At 40.2% G+C, this 20,241-nt stretch overlaps 1 protein-coding gene across 1 annotated transcript in view; it reads right to left on the reverse strand.

Annotated features, from left to right (window-relative positions):
* Positions 1-4,747: 4,747 nt before the first annotated feature.
* FAM186A (family with sequence similarity 186 member A) overlaps positions 4,748-20,241 on the reverse strand; it is a 61,389-nt gene continuing 45,895 nt past the window's right edge. Inside the window, exons 5-8 of the mRNA XM_023756364.1 lie at positions 18,185-19,903; positions 8,024-8,216; positions 5,573-5,724; positions 4,748-4,934 (exon numbers count right to left, since the gene is read on the reverse strand). Coding sequence (XP_023612132.1) covers positions 4,748-4,934; positions 5,573-5,724; positions 8,024-8,216; positions 18,185-19,903 — 2,251 coding nt within the window. The remainder of the gene's footprint in view (positions 4,935-5,572; positions 5,725-8,023; positions 8,217-18,184; positions 19,904-20,241) is intronic.

Consider the following 20,241-nt stretch of genomic DNA (forward strand, 5'->3'; position numbering starts at 1 on the left):
TGCTCACTGACAGCACCCCATACCCATTATGCACTGCCCCTGGGCCGCAAGAAGGGGGCTGAGCTGACTCCTGAGGAGGAAGAGATTTTGAACAAAAATGATCAAAGAAAATTCATTAGAAATATGATGAAAGGAAAAATAATGGCAAAGTTAGCAGGCTCGTAGAGCAGTGGTTCTCAACCTTCTGGCCCTTTAAATACAGTTCTTCATGTTGTGACCCAACCATAAAATTATTTTCGTTGCTACTTCATAACTGTAATGTTGCTACTGTTATGAATCATAATGTAAATATCTGATATGCAGGATGGTCTTAGGTGACCCCTATGAAAGGGTCGCTTGACCGCCAAAGGTGTCGCGACCCACAGGTTGAGAACCGCTGTCGTAGAGGAACAGTTCCACCAGGCAAGCTTCTTGTATGTATCCCTTTAAGACCAGGCCAGTGTGTCAGAGCAAATGTCTATGTACTAGAAGGTAAGGAGCTGGAGTTCTATCTGAGGAAAATCAAGGCTCAGAAAGGCAAATAACTCCTCCTCCCTCCTATCTTAGCTCATGTAATAAAGGTGTTTATTGTTCTAAAAAAAAAAAAGAAAGAAAAGAAAAGTGGGAGAAGCCGCGTCCTGTGTAGCCAGCATAACTATCCAGGTTGTTGGTACATCCTGACAGTGGAGACAAATCCAAATCACAATCTTATGTCACAGTAATTGGTAGCACATAAGTAGCTTCCTCTGCCTTGATTCTGTATTTACCCGGCAACTTTCCAATTTATGGCTTGTGTCCTAAGTCTTTTTTCCCCTCCTTAGGGAAATGCTTTAACAAGTCAAGGCAAGCATCTGAACCATTTACTTATTTTCAAGCATGCAACCCCCCCGCGTCCCTCCCTCCACCCGTAGGACCATCCCTTAGGGCAGCGGTTCTCAACCTATGGTTGGCGACCCCTTTGGGGGTCGAACGACCCTTTCACAAGGGTCGCCTAAGACCATTGGAAAACACATATATAATTACATGTTGTTTTTGTGATTAATCACTATGCTTTAATTATGTTCAATTTGTAACAATGAAATTGGGGGTCACCACAACATGAGGAACTGTATTAAAGGGTTGCGGCATTAGGAAGGTTGAGAACCACTGCCTTAGGGAAATAAAGGATTATGACACATCACACTATGTGTTAGCTTTCTCTACCTATAATTTAAACAAGATCTGAATAGTGAAAGACAGTATGTGTATGTATATGCTTATGTGTGACACAGAGTAACAGTGTCACAGAGACATAGGGTAAATTTCCAAGAAATGGCAGATTCCATCATTCTGACCCTAACATTTGTCTACTGTTTGGTAAGATTTTTCACACAAGATAGTCTTTACCTCAGTGGGAGAAAATATGTAAGCAATTTAGCTTAAGATAAGTTTCATGTCTACAGTATGGTGAATATAACTTGTTTGAAAGTCTGGTTCTGCCTCAGCTTCCTATTCTCTAAAATGCTTGCTCTATTTACCTCATCAGGATGGTTGTGAAGTTAAATTTGATATTAGAATCAGGGTGAAAAGCACCACACAGTTGTGAAGTGTTACTTTTATTACTATTATTTAACAGGGAGTAGTACTTCCCTCAATAAGAATTCCAGCACATATTCTACAACTTCCAAAGCTTCCTTTTCTCTAAGAGAGTCCTGTTGAAAACTGTTTTTTGATAGTTGTTATCTTTTGTAATTCCTCAGTATTTCCTCACCCCCTGCTTTGATTATTACCTCTTTGGGGACAAAAACATAGACTTATTCATTCATCATTAAACTTTTTTGACTATTTCTAATGGGCCAGGCAAAGTGTCAGACCTCTGAGGATACAACAAGACAGATGCATAAACAGATAATTAGAATATGTGGGTAAATATAATGATAGAGTAATACGCTTAGGATATTACGGGAGTGTGGAGAGCTGACACCCAAGGGCAATAGGCAGAGTTAGGAAAGGCTTTCCTGAGGGGAAAAATATAAACTGAATAAGTCAGTAGTACTTATGGCTGCAAGGAACAGACCTCCTGGCTAAGGATGGTTGAAGCTCTAAGACCATTTATTACTCACTTAAAAAGCCCGGAAACAAATATGTGTATCTAACAACTGGATGTCATCAAAGACAGGTTTCTACTTATCTCTCTTCTCTGTGATTCTTGGTGTATTCTCCTTCTGTCCTGTGGATATCAACTCATTGTTGCCAAAGATGGCAGTAACTCCAAGCACCATATAACACATCAAGGCAGAAAGAGAAATTTTAGTTCTAGTCCCCGCTGTTGGAAACAGGAAGGAAGGGAACTGGGGAGTAGGAAGGTTTTAATTTCATATAGTTTTTATTTTGTAGGAGATAAAGCAGAAGCAGCCATACACTATTGGCCCTGGATCTTTGTACATACTGTTCCTTCTGCCTGGCAACCATGGTCTCTGGAAACCTTCCCACTTACTGTATCTCAGTAGCTGGCACTTAGTAAGTAGTTAGCAAATGTTTTTGAAAGCAGGCAGAACAAAAGTAGAGACAGTTGAACACAACAAGCAAGTGATCTCCCAAAAATGTAGTCTCAAATCAGGGGAGTAACGAGGCCATTATAATACAGAATGGTAAGCCCTGGCCAGTGCAGTCAGTGGTTAGAGCATTGGACTGGGCACTGAAGGGTTCTGGGTTGGATTCCCAGTCAAGGGCACATACCTGGGTTGTGGACCAGTCAATGTGTCTCTCTCACATTGACATTTCTCTCTTCTCTTCCCACCCTCCTACCTTTCATTCTCTCTGAAAAGCAATGGATAAAATATCCTCAGGTGAGGATTAACAACAAGAACAAAAGGAATGGTAAGCCCTGGCCAGTATGGCTCCGTTGGTTGGGCAGGCGTCATCCCGTGCACCTAAAGGTTGTTGGTTTGATTCTCCATCAGGGTATGTTCCCAGGTTGCGAGCTGGATCCCCAGTTGGGGGTGTGCAGGAGGCAGCTGGTCAATATTCCACTCTCACGTCGATGTTTCTCTCCCTCTCCCTTCCTCTCTCTCTAAAAGTCAATAAATTAACTTTTTAAAAATATATTTTTTACTGATTTCAGAGAGGAAGGGAAAGGGAGAGAAAGAGATAGAAACATCAATGATGAGAGAATCATTGATTGGCTGCCTCCTGCAGCCTCACACTGGGGATCAAGCCTCCAACCCGGGGATGTGCCCTGACCAGGAATCGAACCATGACCTCCTGGTTCATAGGTTGAAGCTCAACCACTGAGCCACGCTGGCTGGGCTCAATAAAATATTTTTTAAAAAACAACACAAAATGGTAAGTGCTAGGATGTTGTTAATTATAAGATACATTGAGAGCACATAGGAGTCAGAGAAGATAGTTTAGAAAGTGTGATTGTTTAAACTGAGTCCTAAAGGACAGTAGAAATAACTAAACCCAGAAGGAAAGAAAATCTTTGGTTTGTACTTTAATTGACACCACATAAAGTAAATATAATCCTCTTTGGGGAAGGAAGGACCTTGAAGAGATTCTAGTGAGAAAAAAAGGAAGTATAAATAGTAACTGATTATATAGCATCCATTATTATTAATTTAAGATTTCTAAAAATTTATATTTTCTGTACTTATTTTATTTTAGTGAAAAATAGCAAAAATCCAAGACTTTGCTCTAATCGGTTTGGCTCAGTGGATACAGCGCCAGCCTGAGGGTCCCAGGTTCGATTCCGGTCAAGGGCATGTACCTTGGTTGCGGGCACATCCCCAGTGGGGATTGTGCAGGAGGCAGCTGATTGATGTTGCTCTCTCATCGATGTTTCTAACTCTCTATCCCTCTCCCTTCCTCTCTGTAAAAAGTCAATAAAATATATTTTTTAAAATCCAAGACTTTAATTTTCTTATAATGTCTTAAATTTTTTTCCACTGTTTTCAGCATCTCTTACTCTGAAAGTTTTCAGGCATCTAACTCTACATTAAAACTAACACATACATATTTTGCAATAGCATGTAAAAATGGAGGTTTTGGCATAATAGAAGAGTTGCCTGTATATTAAATACAGGATGCCTAGTTAAACTTGAATTTCAGATAAAAAATGAATAATGTTTAATATAAGAATACAATTGCATGGACTATAGTTATAGTACCAAATCATTAGTTGCTTATCTGAAATTCAAATTTAATTGGGTGTCCTATATTTTTATTTGCTAAATCTGGCAACCCTAATAATAGATACCAAATTCCAAAGAGAAGTGCTAAACTAGGGTTTACAAAGTAATTGACTCTTAATCTCTAACTCACTCCGAGTATGAAATCACCAAGTGAGAACCGGGTTTAACAGAATTTGGAAAGAGGGATCCATGTCACCCACCTTCCCTATCCTTCAGTATATCCTGGGATATAAGCACTTAATTTATCTCAAGTTGGGCCTAGAGATGGCAGCTGCATGTAAGGTATGTTACTGAACCATGAGGTAGACAAAAGCATACTGCTATGGGTTTTCTGGTACTTTCAATTATAAAATCCCAATAATAACGGGTGGAATTCAAAGTGGACTAATCTAGTGTTAGGTTTCGTGGTATTATAACTGGTTGCTTTGTCCATATTATTCCATAGTGACCTCTGCAGGCCTCCGGAGAGAAACACTAAAACAACTAATACTTTTGGTAACTCCTTGGTGCTGTAAGAGAAAGTTAAGTTGGGTGGGGAGGAGCGGGGGAGGCATTTGACCAAAAGCCCAATTATCAGAGTGCTTCCAGTCCTTAACTTACTGTGATTGAATGGATGCAAGAGATTTTCTGAAGGAAGACTGAACATCTAACTGGAGCAGCATGGGAATAGGTGGGTACCCACCCAGCTGGGCCCACAGTGAATGTAGTGATGTCTTCTCAGCTATTGGGTAGCTTGTAGTGGACTGGTCAGCATTCCAGATGGCTGCCATCTGGTCTTCTTGTCTAGAGAGTCAGAGAGCACTAATTGAAAGCACCAAACTCTGCTGCACTCCATAGGCAATCAAAAGGTATGATTCTTATTCTCCCCTTTTTTCTTCACCACCACCACCCTGTCCCATAATGCCCTCCCTCACACTGAGGAACATTAGCCACGCCCACTTTGACTGAGAAATGAATTAAAATCGCCCCACCTCCCCCTAAAAAAGCTGCATTTCCATGATTTTACCTAGTAATCCATTTTAAAACTACCTTCTTAGCTGCCTGGATTACTGTATATGGACCATATCCAGAAAACTTTTTTCTTTTTTCCCCAGCAACAATCTTTTTCCTCTTCCTTCCCAAAGCTCCTACTTTCTTTATGTTTTTTTAAGTAATACTTCTAAGTTTCTTCATTGGGTATTAATTTGCTGCTTAGTAAGAAAGAATCAGCTTCTTTTTAAAAAGGGAACTCAAAATTGGATGTTAGATATTTAAGTAGGAATATCTATAAATAAGCCTCTTGTTAAATTAGCTAAGAAAATTAATAATCCTTAGACTCTCCACTGTACCATATTATAATTGTCAGGGAGGGGAAGATCTTGGGCAGAAAAAAAAGCATACCATCCAAAGAAAGCTTAATGGCAGTCTTTCCTACCACATACCTAAATTTCTTGAATATGTCAGATTTTCTGTCCTCTTTCATTAGTAGCTCTAGGAATGGCTGTTGAATAAATTTGGTAGGGGTAGGTTTCTGCTTTTTGTCGATGAGCAAAGGTACAGGTTGACTAAGATTCAACTGATACATATCTTGGAGCTAAAAATAAACAAATAAAAGAGGAAACAATGAAAAGAAAGGGCCAGAATCTTCAGGAAGGTCTTCTGAGCTGGCCCTAGCTTAACTACAAGCATGACTCTTCATTTGTCATGGATTTGCAAATCCTATTTCTCCAGTCTCCTCCCCTTCTCCAACTACTCCTCCTCAACCTCCACCCCACCTCCAACACAATTTCAGTGGTGGCCGCTATGATATATATATAAACCTAGCTCCTGCATAAGCTCTGATCCTAGCCCTTTCATCTCCTAGCTGTGTGACTTTGAGCTAGTTGCTAACTTTATCGGCACCTCTTTCTCCTTATTCTATGAGGGTAATAACACAGGGTTGTTGTAAGAATTGTGTAACATAATATATATGGGAGCACTTCATAAATTGTAAGAACTATGCAAGTGCAATAATAGCAAACATTTACTGAATCCTTGCTGAATGTTAGATGCTTTCTACATAATAATTCATTTGATATTGACAACAACCTTATGAGAAAGGTGCTGTTATTGTCCTTGTCTTATACATGGGTATTTGGAATTCAGAAAATTTAAGTGGCTTGTCCATGGTCTCCTACTTAGTATGTAGTGGAGCTGATTTGAACCCATGTAGTCTGGTAACAGAACTAACTTCTTGACCACCACCCTGACTCAGTGAAAGGTATTTATTTCATTTCTATCCTCTTCTCTCTTTTGCTTTTTTCTCCCCCTTGTTTATGCCTTGATACCCACCTTATCATTTAGATTAAGGCTACCTTGCCCTAACCGGTTTGGCTCAGTGGATAGAGCATCAGCCTGAGGACTCAAGGGTCCCAGGTTCAATTCCGGTCAAGGGCATGTACCTTGGTTGCAGGCACATCCCCAGTAGGAGGTGTGCAGGAGGCAGCTGATCAATGTTTCTCTCTCATCGATGTTTCTAACTCTCTATCTCTCTCCCTTCCTCTCTGTAAAAAAAAAAAATCAATAAAATAGATTAAGGCTGCCTGGACCCCAGACCCTATTCATCCTCTGACATGCCCTAGATATTGTGATTCCTGTTGGACAGTTCATGACACTGCCAACTGATCTTGCTTTCCACTTACATTGGCCATATTTTCCAAGCAATAAACTGTTAAAAAATATCCTTTTTTTTTTTTTACAAAGATCTTTAATACTTAAAATGTAGCCCTTCTGGAAAATTCAGAATATGTCTGATTTGAATCAGGCTATGATGAGAAGTTTCTGTACCTTCTAAAGTAGCAAGTAAACTGATCTTATTAAGTAACTAAATTAATTAATTTAGTGAAAGAAAAGGATATATAGATACAAAATGTTTCTAGAATTCCCAGGATGTTCCAAAATTTCATGCTAGAACATGTAATGGGAGCATGTAATCCAGAGCAAAGTGCTCTAATCTCACCTGTATAACTTTTTGGAAGGTCATTCAGAGGAGGCTCTGGGACATAATGAGTGGATTGTTAGAGTTAAACAGGGTTTTCTCTGCATGGTGCTATGTAAGCAAGTTAAATAAATCCTTATCTCCTTTCTTGTAAACTCACCAAATTAAAGCTTGCTTTCTGATAGTTGTGAGGAAAGGAGTAACTGTCATGAATCAGTTGGAGAGTAGTGACTTCAAGAGAGGCTGGTAGATGTGGGTTGACTAGGAATGAGTTGAACACTTATAGAAGTCTCTCCTATTCTAATCTTTTTTCATCTAGAAAGTCCAGCCAGGATTCCTGTTGTCAATTTAGGAGTTTCAATGAAGTCAGAGTGTAATTGATTGAATGGTGAAGCCCCAGAAGATATGTTCACCCAGAACCTGTGAATGCGACCTTATTTAGAAAAAGGGTCCTTACAGGTGTAATTAAGTTAAGGATCTCAAGATGAGATCATCCTGGATTAACCAGGTGGGTCCTAAATCCATGACACATGACTTTGTAAAATTCAGAAGTGAAGACAGACAAGCTGGGAAAAGGGCTAAGGGGAAAATGCATGCAGAGGATAGTGGTTATGCAGCTACAAGTCAATGAATGCCAAAGATTGTCTATAGCTATCAGACTCTTGGAGAGAGACATGAAATACATTTCTCAGAGCCTCCAGAAAGAACCATCTTGATTCTTTCTCCATCTTGATTTCATAAACTGGCCTTCAGAACTCTAAGAGAATACATTTCTGTTGTTTTAAGCCATGAAGTTTGTTAAAGTAGCCCTAGGAAGCCAATATACAAGGTATCTCCAGATAAATGTTATTTTCAAAGCTTACCACTCTCACTTTTCTTGTATCATACTGGGGCGAGGGAATAGAAAACAGATTACCTGGCTAAATAAGAACATCATTTTCCTCAGGCACTGATTCCGTTTCTGCTCTAGAGACTTTTGCTTCTCGGTCCAGACCCCCATCATCTTTTTCTGGTAGCCATCAATTCTGTTCAGCATTATGTAAAGATTCTGGGTCTCATAACCTCTCCCACTGTTTTGGATGGCTAGTATTCTTTTGATTATGTTGTTTCTGGGAAAAAAAATTAACAAGAATTAGATTGATATAATTACTGACCTTAACTCAGCAAACCTGGCCTTAGTTACTTCAGTTCTCATCTCATCCTTAATAAGTAGAGAGGGATGGGATAGGGATGGGAGGCTTACTTAATCAAATCTTAATCTAGTTCCATATATGACTAAACTTTCAAAAATCTATGACTGTCAAATTTTTATTAACCCTTCACAGTTTAGTGTTATAATAGTGTTTTTATTATTATTTTAATACATTAAAATTCTAGTATTGATATGTACAAGACATAATCCTATATAATAAAAGGGTAATATGCAAACTGACGCTAACAGCAGAACGACTGGGAATGACTGGTCACTATGACACACACTGACCACCAGGGGGCAGACACTCAATGCAGGAGCTGCCTCCTGGTGGTCAGTGCGCTCCCACAGGGGGAGCTCTGCTCAGCCACAAGCCAGGCTGCCAGCTGCCAGTACAGCGGTGGTGGTGGGAGCCTCTCCCGCCTCCTCAGCAGCACTAAGGATGTCCGACTGCAGCTTAGGCCTGCTCCCTGCTGGCAAGTGGACATCCCCCGAGGGCTGCCAAGCTGCCAGAGGGATGTCTGACTGCCAGCTTGGGCCCGATCCCCCAGGGAGCGGGCCTAAGCCAGCAGGTGGACATCCTCTGAGGGGTCCCAGACTGCAAGAGGGCATAGGCTGGGCTGAGGGACACCCCCGAGTGCACAAATTTTTGTGCACCGGGCCTCTAGTTCTATATAATAAAAGCCTAATATGCTAAATGTTTGGTGTCCGGTAGTCTGTTCAACCAATCAAAGTGTAATATGCTAATGATATGCTAAGGCTGCTCAACCACTTGCTATGACATGCACTGACCACCAGGGGCAAACAGTTGAGTAGTCAACCAGTCGCTATGATGTGCACTGACCACCAGGGGGCAGATGCTCCTACCAGTAGGTTAGCTTGCTGCTGGGGTCCGGCCATTCAGGACTGAGGGAGCCTGGCCAGACACACCTGGAGCCCTCCCGCAGTCCCTCCCCAGCTGGCCAACCTCCCGCATCCCCCCACCCCTGGCCCCGATCGTGCACTGGTAGGGGTCCCTCAGCCTGGCCTGTGCCCTCTCCCATCTGGGACCCCTTAGGGGATGTCGGAGAGCTGATTTTGGCCTGATCCCGCAGGCCAGGCTGAGAGACCCCCCAGTGGTGCACAAATTCGTGCACCGAGCCTCTAGTACAATTATAAAAAAGACAGTGTCTTTGCCTTCAAAGCATTTCAAAGCCAGAATAGGAGACTAATAAATTAACTGTGTCAAAGAGAAAATGAAACAAATGCTAAATAAAAATGTAAACATGCTATTTGAACAAAAACAAATGCATAATTAGTTATAGTAAGAGAAATAAAGAAGGCTTTATAAGAAGATGTTGAATAGGATCTTGAGGAATAGTCATAAAAATGTATTCTCGCCCTAACTGGTTTGGCTCAGTGGATAGAGCATCGCCCTGCGGACTGAAGGGTCCCAGGTTCGATTCCAGTCAAGGGCATGTACCGTGGTTGCGAGCACATCCCCAGTAGGGAGTGTACAGGAGGCAGCTGATTGATGTTTATCTCTCATCGATGTTTCTAACTCTCTGTCCCTCTCCCTTCCTCTCTGTAAAAAATCAATAAAAATATATATTAAAAAAATGTATTCTCATAGCATACCACCATGTTTGGGTCTCCTAAACAGATAGTGTTTCACCATCCCCATACTACAGGAGAGGAAAAGGAATCTGTGCAAAAAAAAATTTTTAAAAAAATTAAAGATTTTTGAAGTGATTTTTACAGAGAGAAGGGTGAGGGGGAAGAGAGAGGCAATTAGCTGCCTCCTGCATGCCCCCAACTGGGGATCAAGTCTGCAGCTGGGTTATATGCCCTCACCAGGAATCAAACCAGCAACCTCTTGATGCATGGGTTGATGCTCAACCACTGACCCATACCGACCAGGCTAAATGATTTTCTAAAGTCACATAAATAAATAGCATATTTGGGAAGCAAACCTAGATCTTCTCTCTTTTCAGAATACCAATATTTCTCAAAGTGTGGACTGAATCATTTGTCGGGGAAGGAGGAAATGCTTGTTAAAAATACAGATTCCAAGGTTCCTCAGACCTTTTTAATCAGAATCTTGGTGTGTAGGCTTCGAGATCTGGATTTTAAACAGAATCTCAGGTAAATCTTAAGTTTGGGAAGAAGGGGATGAGGAGTTCCAGGTTGAAGTAATACTTAGTACAAATGTAAGAGAATGGAAGTTATATTTTGGGAATGGTGAATAGTCTGAGACTTTTAGACCATGGATATATGAAAGGATATGGTGGGAAGGAGACTGGAATGGCTGGATTATGAAAGGCCTTAAAAGGCATGTTAAAGAGTTTGGATTTGGGGGGCAGGAGTTGCCAAGGGGAATAATTGAAGATATGTTTCTGAACATATGTGTTTTACATACATATTATAAACACACACACACAGAGGAAACAAATCTCAGGTCCCTTTTGTGGGTTATAATTAATAACTTAGAACCTACTAAATATATGGATCATTTAATACTTAAACAGGTCAATTTTCTGAGTTAACTTAGTATATTTAATTAAATTAATTTTCCAATAGCTTTCGATTTTTTTCCATGTCCTATAGGTGATTTTCATTTTTTTCATTCTTAAACCATCTTTATTACATGTGTTTTTAATAACTTCTCCACATCAATTATAGAATGCCTATCACACCCAGTCCCATAAATAACACTGTTCTCAATGAAGCAAGTGGGTAACATTCTTATCACCATCTTTTATACCATTCAAAAGTAGTTAATATTATTATACTCCGTATCTTCTCGCCCATATAATGTCAAGAATCTTCTTGACCTAGCTATCTTTGTTATGGAATCTTTAATCTATCAATATTTTATTCCTTGTTATACCTGTTGGTGATCTAATTATAATAACATTAAATATTAAATAAGAACTTTCTGGGAAAAATGAATTCACTTTTGATGGGATTAAAGTTATACTTGTATAAGTTAAATATTGTTACAAAACGTTGATCTATATATTTCAATTTCTAAATGATTTTACTGAAGCAGGTCACATCATGTCACTTAGACTACAAAATCTCCAGTTAGGGGGAAGAGGAATGGGGGAAATGGGAGATATCTGTAATACTCTCAACAATAAAAAATATATGCAAAAAATTTTTAAATCTCCAATAAATCTAAACAAATTGCCATATAAAAATTAAGAAAGTTGTCTAAGAACTTCCCTCCAAAAGTACCAAGCCTATATAATATCATAGATGAGATCTGCCAAACCTTAAAAGAACAACTAATTTTACTGTTAAACTCTCAAGCATAAAAAAAAGTTTTCACATTTTTTAATGATAGAAGCTTAAAATTATATTAAAAATTGACAAAAATAGCACAAAAAAATTGACAAAGATAGCACCAATCAAACTTACTAATTAATGTAAAACAACACCTAAATGAAACATTAGCAAACAAACTTCATAACATTCAAAGAAGGATACACCAAGGACAAATAGGATTTATTCCAGGAATGCAGGAGAAAGTAATATTTCCTTTAATGCACATGAAAATGACATGTCAAAATCACATTTAATAAAAAATGTGTTTTAACAAATTAACAAAATTCAACATCCACTCTTGATTTTAAAAAAACATAATGGAACAGGAGCAAATGGATACTTTAATATGATAAAAATGTACTTAAATCTAAAAGTCAGTATTTTTTACTGACAAATATAAGAAAGACTAGAGACCCAGTGCACGAAAATTTGTGCATTTGGGGGTGGGGGTGGTCCCTCAGCCTGGCCAGCACCCTCTCACAGTCCAGGACCCCTTAGGGGATGTCCACCTGCCGTCTTAGGCTTGTTCCCCAGGGGATCAAGCCTAAGCTGGCAGTCAGATATTCCTCTGGCAGCTCAGGAGCCCTCAGGGGATGTCCAACTGATGGGAACAGGCCTAAGCTGCAGTTGGACATCCTAGCACTGCCACAGAAGCAGGAGAGGTTCCCACCACTGCTGCTATGCTCACAGCCCTCAGCCCAGCTTGTAGCTGAGCAGAACTCCCCCTGTGGAAAGACACCGACCACCAGGGGACAGCTCCTGCATTAAGCATCTGCCCCCTGGTGGTCAGTGAGTGTCATAGCAACTGATCGGTCCACCGTTAGGGTCAATTTGCATATTACCCTTTTATTATATAGGATATTCATTATTGTCACTATCTTTTTAACCAATTTATAGTTATTTTTTAATAAATAGCTATGAAAGGGCTTATATTTTGGCCATCTGAGATACATAGAATGGAGAAAATAAGAACAAAGAAGAAATTGACTTAGGTTAAGAATATTTTACAACTTTTTCAGAAAAGAGAATACCAATGTAAGTGATCCTTTAAACACACTTGAATATGAACTTTTTTTAGAAAAATAACATGGGGCTACAGGAAGGCACTCATAGCAGTTACTCAGGGCAGTCAAATGAATAAAGATGACCTGGTAGCCATATCACCAATATTTTTTAACAGAGTCCTGGAGATACTAACCAATTCAGATAATAAAGAGACAGAAATTAGATGTTTAAAAATTGGCAAATCTAAATGTAAAATATTATTATTGGTAGGTGCTTTGATTATATACCTGGAGAACTCAAAAATATCAATTAAAAAACTTTCACATGCTTGAATACCATAAATGGCTGCATACAAAATTGATATATAGAAATCTAGCCTTCATTTATACAAATAATGAGTTAGAAGATAACACAGAAAGAGAGAGTCCATGTCTGGCATCGGTCAGAACACTAGGGCAGCTTTCTCTCCGAGGGGCTTGCAGTGATTACCAGGACACTGAGAAGCAGAGCCTCTGAGGGCAAGACTGAGAGCAGCCATAATTGCTAGCCCCACCCTGTTGATCCTGTGGGACCCGCCCCGCCCAAGCCCTGCAGGGAGACTTTTGCTGGATAGCTGCAGGCAAAGGCTAGATTAGCACCTCCCTAGAGACCCAGGAGCCAGGAAGCCCAGAGGTCAGAGTGGGACCATCCAGTTTGCAGCTCCGTGGAACCATAAAAGACACACTCAGGGGGCAGACTCAGTGAGCACCAAAGCCCCATCGAAGAAAGTCTAGCCCCAGAGGGGTGTCTCCAGCACAGAAGTTCTCCCACTGCAAACACAGCTGATTCTCACAGTCAATTGGCCTGGAGCTCAATTCCTCACAGTGATAACTACAACAATCAAGGCTTAATTACAACAAGACTGTGCACAAAGCCCACAAGGGGGTGCACCAAGAGTGTCTACCTCAGGTAATTGGGACACTTAGCACAGAAAGGCACTCTATCGACACAGCAAAGCATAAAAAATGCCGAGACAAAGAAACAGGACACAAACGACAGAAATACAGGAAAGCAAACTGCTAGATAGAGTTCAAAACCACACTTTTAAGGTCTTTAAAGAACTGTCTAGAAGCCGCCGATAAATGTAGTGAGATCTTCAAGAAGACTGGTGAGATCGCCAATAAATGTAGTGAGATCTTCAAGAAATCTAGTGAAACCCTCGATGTTGTGATAAAGAACCAACTAGAAATGAAGCATACACTGACTGAAATAAAGAATATTATACAGACTCCCAACAGCAGACCAGAGGATCGCAAGAATCAAGTCAAAGATTTGAAATACGAAGAAGCAAAAAACACCCAACCGGAAAAGCAAAATGAAAAAAGAATCCAAAAATACAAAGATAGTGTAAGGAGCCTCTGGGACAGCTTCAAGCGTACCAACATCCGAATTATAGGGGTGCCAGAAGAAGAGAGAGAGCAAGATATTGAAAACCTATTTGAAGAAATAATGACAGAAAATTTCCCCTACCTGGTGAAAGAAATAGACTTACAAGTCCAGGAAGCGCAGAGAACCCCAAACAAAAGGAATCCAAAGAGGACCACACCAAGACACATCATAATTAAAATGCCAAGAGCAAAAGACAAAGAGAGAATCTTAAAAGCAGCAAGAGAAAGACAGTCAGTTACCTACAAGGGAGTACCCATACAACTGTCAGCTGATTTCTCAACAGAAACTTTGCAGGCCAGAAGGGAGTGGCAAGAAATATTCAAAGTGATGAATACCAAGAACCTACAACCAAGAGTACTTTATCCAGCAAAGCTATCATTCAGAAGTGAAGGTCAGATAAAGAGCTTCACGGATAAGAAAAAGCTAAAGGAGTTCATCACCACCAAACCAGTATTATATGAAATGCTGAAAGGTATCCTTTAAGAAGAGGAAGAAGAAGAAAAAGGTAAAGATACAAATTATGAACAACAAATACACATCTATCAACAAGTGAATCTAAAAATCAAGTGAATAAATAATCTGATGAACAGTATGAACTGGTGATTGTAATAGAATCAGGGACATAGAAAGGGAATGGACTGACTATTCTTGGGGGGGGGAAGGGTGAGGGGGGTGAGGGAAGAGATTGGACAATAATCGTGCACCTATGGATTAGGACAGTGGGTGGGGAGTGAGGGCAGAGTGTGGGGTGGGAACTGGGTGGAGGGGAGTTATGGTGGGAAAAAAGAGGAACCAATGTAATAATCTGAAAAATAAAGATTTAATTAAAATAAAAAATTTAAAAAAAGAAAGAGAGAGTCCATTTACAATAGTAACCACAAAAATAAAAACTGCCCAGCTGGCATGGCTGAGCATCGACCTATGAACCAGGAGGTCACGATTCTATTCCTGATCAGGGCATATGCCCTGGTTGTGGGCTTGATCCCCCGTGGGAGGTGTGCAGAAGGCAGCCAATCAGTGATTCTCATCATTGATGTTTCTATCTCTCCCTCTCCCTTCCTCTCTGAAATCAATAAAAATATTTTCTAAAAAACACAACTACCAGGATATACACTTATGGAAGAATATGGAAGAGTTATACAAAAACTTTTTCCAGAAGGACACACACATACTCGAACAAAAAGGAAGGTATACCATATTCTTGAAAAGGAAGACAGTGTTAGTAAAGATAAGCTAGATTTGCTGTTTTAGCAACCCCAAATCTTAGTGGCTAAAAAGAAAATTTTACTTGTTGTTCATACTACAAATCCACCAGGGCTCAGCAGGGAGAGCTTCGTTGTATACTCTCAAGAACACAGGCTGAAAAAACAGCTATCATCTTAAACATCGTAGGTTATTGTGGCAGAGGAAGAAGAGATTCTGGAGGGTGTCAGACTGACAATGCTCAGCACAGAAGTGACACATACCAATTCTGATCACATCTCATTAACAAGGACTGGCAAACACTATAATGACTATCACAAAGACTCAACATCATGAAAATAAAACTGCAATAAATAACATGGAACAGAAGTGACTCATCTATATGTAATCAGTAAAAAATAATAAAAAGTCCAGATATGTACCTAATTGATACAAGAATTTATAATTAAGATACGTTTAAATAAGTAGGGGGAACTGGGTAGCCATGTATGTGGGTGGGTGTGGGGGGGGTGGGGGGGGGGAGAACCAGATCCATTTCTTACAACAGAATGTTGTGAATTAAAGACTTAGGTATAAAACAAACAAAAAAATGAATAACCAACCATAAAAATACTAAGAGACCTAGAAAGGACTTTTAAAGATCATAATTTTTAAAATGTATATTTTTATTGATTTTAGAGAGGAAGGGAGAGGGAGAGAGAGAGATAGAAACATCAATGATGAGAGAGAATCATTGGTGGGCTGCCTCCTGCACGCCCCCCACTGGGGATCGAGCCCACAACCTGGTATGTGCCTTGACCGGAATCAAACCAGGGACCCCTTCAGTCTGCAGGCCAACACTCGGCTAGGGCTAAAAATCATAATTTTCTACAAAGCAAAAAATACCAAAAGCAGAGTAAAGACAAGAGGGGGGAAATTTACAATTTACCTCACAGACAAGGGGCCAATTTTCCAAATATTTTATCAGATCCCCCAAATGAATTTTTAAAAGCAAGTTGACAACCCAAATGAGAAATGGGCAAAGTATTTTAATGGTGTCTTCACAGAAAATGAAATACAGATGGCTCTTAAGTCTAGAAAAAGACGCTTAACCTCACCAATAATAAAAGTAGTGACAATTAAAGCAGTAAAATGCCATATTTCATCTATTATATTGGCAATGAACAAAAAATTTGATAATAGTTTGTGTTAGTCTTGATGTAGGGAAATACCAATTTATAACACTAGCCAATATGTAAATTGTTACAACCTCTTTGGAAAACAATTTGACAAAAATCTATCACAATTATAAAACACCCTTTGATCCAGAAATTCTACTAAGAATATACATACATATATATATGTATACAAGATTGTTCATAAAAGTATATTTTTATAAAGAAAAATGTTGAAAACAGCATAAATATCCATCAGAGGTTAGGTAAATTCTGGTAAATCCAAACTTTGAATACTATGGAACTATAAAATGAATGAGTAGACTCTTTATATACGAATTCCCAAGTTATCTAACACTTAATACCTAAGTTCAATTATGAAAAAAAATCAAACATGGTAACTTTAAAATATGCAAAAAGGGGGATAAAAGAGCATAGTACTTTTCTACATATACAGAAAATGTTATGCATATGCATTAGTAGCCCTGGGGAAGAGGCCTAAAGGCTAGGATAGGATTATTAGGGAGACTTCTCTTTATCTCATTTGAATTTTTAAAATATTGTACCAGGTGAATGCCACTTATTTTTTAAAATTTAAATAAAACTAAGGAAAAAAGATGTAAGAGAACTGGAGATTGACCAGGAACATGTTATTTAAAATTCTCGAATAGATTAAAAAAAACTAGGAATATTCAGTTTGGAAAGAACAAACTAAAGACAAATATAGAGTAAAACATTTTCCAACAAATCTCAATTTAAGCTTTGAAATTAAAAGTTCTGATTATATCTTGAATAAGTCTTTCTTTTGCACCTTGTTATTTCAATCCTTAGTTATCAAATGAATTCTGTCCTCAAAAATGTAAATTTATTGAGAACAGGGTACTTTGTTTTATTCACTGCTATATCCCTAGCAACTAAAACAATGCTTGGCACATCGGAGGCATTCAGTAAACATGTGGTGAATAAATAACATAGTTCTTCCTATATTTAATGATAACCTCTTCTATTGTAGGTTTTAGTTTAGCTTCTTGTAATTTAAGGTTAAAAAGTTTCCCCAAAATAATAGGGTTCGTAACCTCAAAACACAAATGCTAAGGATGGCAGATCAGTTGACAAAGACTCAACATCATGAAAATAAAACTGCAATAAATAACATGGAATAGAAATGACTCATCTATATGTAATCAGTAAAAAATAATAAAAAGTCCAGATATGTACCTAATTGATACAAGAATTTATAACTAAGATATGTTTAAATAAGTAGGGGGAACTGGGTAGCCATGTGTGTTTGTGTGGGTTGCGGGGGGTCGGGGGGGAACCAGATCCATTTCCCTGACCTATTTCTGATATTTGCAATTTTTAAAAATCAGGATGAGGATCTGTTTCTTTCAGGTCACTCCAGCAGTCAAGTTGCCATGGCAACACCTTGTACATAATCTGCCATCTTCCCATTTTAAGAATCATACATCTTCTGGTGAGCCCAAGATGATGTAAAAAAATTCTGAATACCTGGATTCTCTTAAACTTTTGAAGTAGATATTATGGGGATCAGTCATTATCCACAAAATTTACCTTGGCATATGAAATAGATCATATTATATGATATTTATTTTCTAAAAAATATCTCCTTTTGCTATCTTAAATAGGCTTCCATCCCATAGACCTACCATAAGAGAATCTTTTAGAACACCTGATCTGATAAATATGAATATACTTATAGGGCAATGTGGGAGGATATTTGAAATCAGGACTAAACCAGAAATCAACATGTAATAGTTACATCTACCTTGCACGCTGGATCAGCCTATAGGCAATGTACTTGCGGAATAGGTATCCCAGTCGAACTGTGTCTGTATGAAGTGTCTCAATTATGAGATTTCTAGCTGTTGTATTTAGCTCTGAAGGGTGTCCAGAAGTTTCTGTGCTCTGATTTAAGAGTATCAGGTTCTTCCTTTGAGCCTTCACATCAACAAAATACCTCTGCTCTTTGAGCTCTTGGAAAGAGGAAGGGGGTATCATCATCTTGAGTTTCTTGGTACCTGAAACTGAAGTCAGTACGCAGGGCTTACTTATAGGGGGAAATCGGGATTTCCAGTCCCATTCGGAAGGTGCAATCTGTGATCTTTTGGGTAGTTGAGTAGTAAGAGGAGGCAGTGATGTTATAGGCTTCATGCGAGCGGGCAGGGCCCCCTCATCAATGTAAGGAGTTTGTGATACTGGTGTCCTATACTTGGTGAGATAGGACTGAAATGTCCTAAGTTGTTCCAGAGTAAAAGAATCTCGGAGTTCCTGGATTTCTTCAGAAGTGTCAGAGACCTCTGATATTTGGAACTTCTTAGTGGTGAAAGGGGCTGGTGGTACCTTGAAACTTGGAGCACCGGGATGGACCAATGCTGCTTTAGATTTCAGAGACAAATCTTTTGGGGGCTTTCCAGGGGTTGAGGGGGCCCGTGGTGGTGGGGGATGCCCGGGGGTGGGAGAGATCCGTAGTGGGAAAGCTTGCCCAGGAAAGGTCTGTGGTGCCGGAAGCTCCCCAAGGGTAGAAGGGGCCTGTAGATAGGGAGATTGCTCACAGGCGGTAGGGAGCTGAAATGCCTGGGGCTGCTCAGAGGTGGAGAGTCCAGATTCCATGAGCTCCCCAGGCACAGAAGGGGCCCTAGGAATCAAAGGCTTCCCAGGAAAGAGAGGAGCCCAGAGACTGGGAATCTGTGAAGAGGCGGGTGGAATCCCAGATATAAGAGGTTGCCTGGAGGCAAGAGGAAGCTTTGATATCAGGGGTGACTGGGGAGTCAGAGAGTCCCTAGGTATGAGGATCTGCCTAGGGCTAAGAAGGGAATCCAGTGTAAGGGGCTGCCCTAGCGTGGGAGGGGTCCCAGATACTGAAAGCTTCCCAGGGGTGGGAGGGACCTCTGGTGCTAGGAACTTCACAGGGGTGAATTGACCCTTAGAAACCAGTGTCTGTTTAGAGGAAGGAAGCTCCCTACCGAAGCTCCCCTTTCCTCGGGATTTCCCAGAGACAAATGGGGCTTGGGTAAAAGGAAACCCTGATGTCTGCAAAGAAGTAGAAGAGACCTTAAATCCAGGGGTCTTCTCATCAATAAGAGCAGATGGTACCAGGGACCATCTAGTTCTTGATGTAGTGGATTGCCCAGAAAGGAGAGGAGTCTTTGATTCTTGAAATGGTTTCAGAGTAGAAGGGGCCAATCTGGTGGACGGCTTAGGCATGTGAGGAGCACTTGGTTTGATGGATTTATCAGGAATGGAAAAGATCCCAACTTCCTGGGTATGTCCTGAAGAAGGACCAGCCCGGAATTGTGAAAATTGCTCATTAATGGGAGGAGCTCTTGGTTCTAGGCTCTGCTTAGACATGTGAGTAATACCCATGGGCTGGGCCTGTCCTGGGGTGAAGGGAGCTCCCGAAGGTTGAACTTGCTCACGGGTAAGGGGAGATCCTAAGACATGGGCATTATCTGAGGTGAGAGGGGCCCCCAAAGACTGTTCATGCCTACGAGTGATAATTGATAACCAGGCTTTTGGGATTCGCAATGCCCGGGCCTGATTCAGAGTTAGACTGCCAAATGACTGAGCCTGTTCATAGGTGGGACCGATCCCCAATGCTTTGCCCTGCTTAAGAAAAAGAGTGTGTGATACTTTCTGAGCCATTTCTGGAGTGATAGCGACCCCCAATTTCCAGGCCTGTTCTGCAGTGAGAGGGGTCTCTAATGCCTGAGCCTGGTCAAAGGTAAGTGGGACCTCCAATACCTGTTTCTGCTCAGGGGTGAGGGTAATACCCACTGCCGGGGCTTGTTCATTGGTATGTGTGATACCCCAAATCTGCGCGTT

This window comes from Myotis lucifugus, unplaced genomic scaffold (assembly GCF_000147115.1).
Source record: "Myotis lucifugus unplaced genomic scaffold, Myoluc2.0 scaffold_91, whole genome shotgun sequence".
Classification (NCBI taxonomy): domain Eukaryota; kingdom Metazoa; phylum Chordata; class Mammalia; order Chiroptera; family Vespertilionidae; genus Myotis; species Myotis lucifugus.